The 1,486-nt window shown below is 42.9% G+C and overlaps 1 protein-coding gene across 2 annotated transcripts in view; it reads left to right on the forward strand.

Moving 5' to 3' along the window:
• ERCC6 (ERCC excision repair 6, chromatin remodeling factor) overlaps positions 1 to 1,143 on the forward strand; it is a 59,137-nt gene extending 57,994 nt beyond the window's left edge. For both annotated transcript variants that reach the window (XM_085882704.1, XM_085882705.1), the window contains exons 23-24: positions 115 to 202; positions 399 to 1,143. In XM_085882704.1, the coding sequence (XP_085738830.1) occupies positions 115 to 202; positions 399 to 881 (571 nt within the window). In that variant the 3' untranslated portion in view covers positions 882 to 1,143. The remainder of the gene's footprint in view (positions 1 to 114; positions 203 to 398) is intronic.
• The last annotated feature ends 343 nt before the right edge of the window (positions 1,144 to 1,486 follow it).

The raw sequence follows: 1,486 nt of genomic DNA on the forward strand, positions 1-1,486 counted from the left end.
AAAGGTCCGTTAAAGCTTTTATGCAGGAGTTCCACAGTACACACCTGTTTATGTTTGTAAAACAAACTCGCATAATGGATGAGCATTGGTCAGTGGTTTTACTTGGTTTTTCAGCCTTCGTTTTGGGCAGAAGAAGAATCCCTTGATGGTTTTGTCTAACAGTCATCGCACTTCATCAAAGCCTCAGACTAACAAGTGCAAGGTGTGTGTTAACGTGCGGCATTTCACATAACTATGTATTATACATTGTTGATCATGGGGATTGTAATTTGTGAAGTGAATATTCTGAATCGTCATTATTATTGATAATAGATGAAAATGAAATGCTGTAAAAAGTAATGTGAATGTTTTGATAGTTATTTACATAAAGGTGTGTTGTCTGTGCCACATATTGTCAGGATGCAGACATATTGGAAAGTACAGAGCCGGGATCGAGCCTCAACCTGGCTTGTCACGACGGTGTCCAGACACCAATGGCCTTGTCAGATAAACCGCACACCATGGCTGTTGAGTCCAGCAGTGGCTGTGCTTCTGCAGAATTGCTCGCTCGAATGCGCCACCGCAACCGCCTCATGCAGAGCCAGGCACTGGAAGAAGAAGGAGAAGAAGACAGACAAATGCCAGGTGGTACCATGCCACCAACAGAATATGATGGGCTTGTGGCTGAGCTTCTCGCCTTCCTGACGAGCCGTGTAGGAGTCAATGTTGCGGGGAGAGTCATGACAGGAGGGGTGACGACGGAAGAGGTCCTAGATGAGTTTGGTCCCCGTTTGGAACCTGAAAAGTCACCAGTTTTTCGTAATTTGCTCCACAGCATGTGCACCTTTCAAAGAACAGCTGACAGAACGGGCCTGTGGACCTTGCGACCCGAATACAGCTAGCACCTCCCTTATATTATAGTGTCAGCTATTTACGCCTGAGGATCTTTCACTTTTCCATTCTGGGTTTTCTGTGTCAATGACTTTCTAATTTCAACACTACCAAATGTTGCAAGGATGTCTACTGGCTCTTCAACCTTATATAAATAGCTCTTTTCAAGATATGAGAATGATTCTAGGATTTTATGGCAGCTTTGGTTTGTCCTGGAGAAAATTAGGCTGGAGATTATAGTTTTTATTTAAATAAAAGACGATGCATTACGAACATTGAATGTGTTAATTCCATGGCATTGTGTTCCTATTGGAGCCTGAGGCGTGCTTTGCCAAAGTTTAGCCGTTTTTCAAAACAGACCTAAGTTATTTGGTATTTTACCCCACATGTGAAGCGCAAATCAGGGTTGAGCAATTGGTTCACTCTGTCCGTCTGTCTGCAAATGTCAGTCTATGGTCGAGGAATTACTTCATTTAAATTGCATTTTATATTTTGAACACTGGAACATGAACTTGCAGTTTAGCAGGACTCTGGCTCTGAATTGGGCAAATTGGACGGAATGTCATCGCAAGCACTAAACAGAGGAGTAAAGTAATTGTTTCAGTCTCTTCTCCCT

Source organism: Eptatretus burgeri, chromosome 5 (assembly GCF_056783735.1).
Source record: "Eptatretus burgeri isolate ZD-2024b chromosome 5, Ebu_testis_v1, whole genome shotgun sequence".
Classification (NCBI taxonomy): domain Eukaryota; kingdom Metazoa; phylum Chordata; class Myxini; order Myxiniformes; family Myxinidae; genus Eptatretus; species Eptatretus burgeri.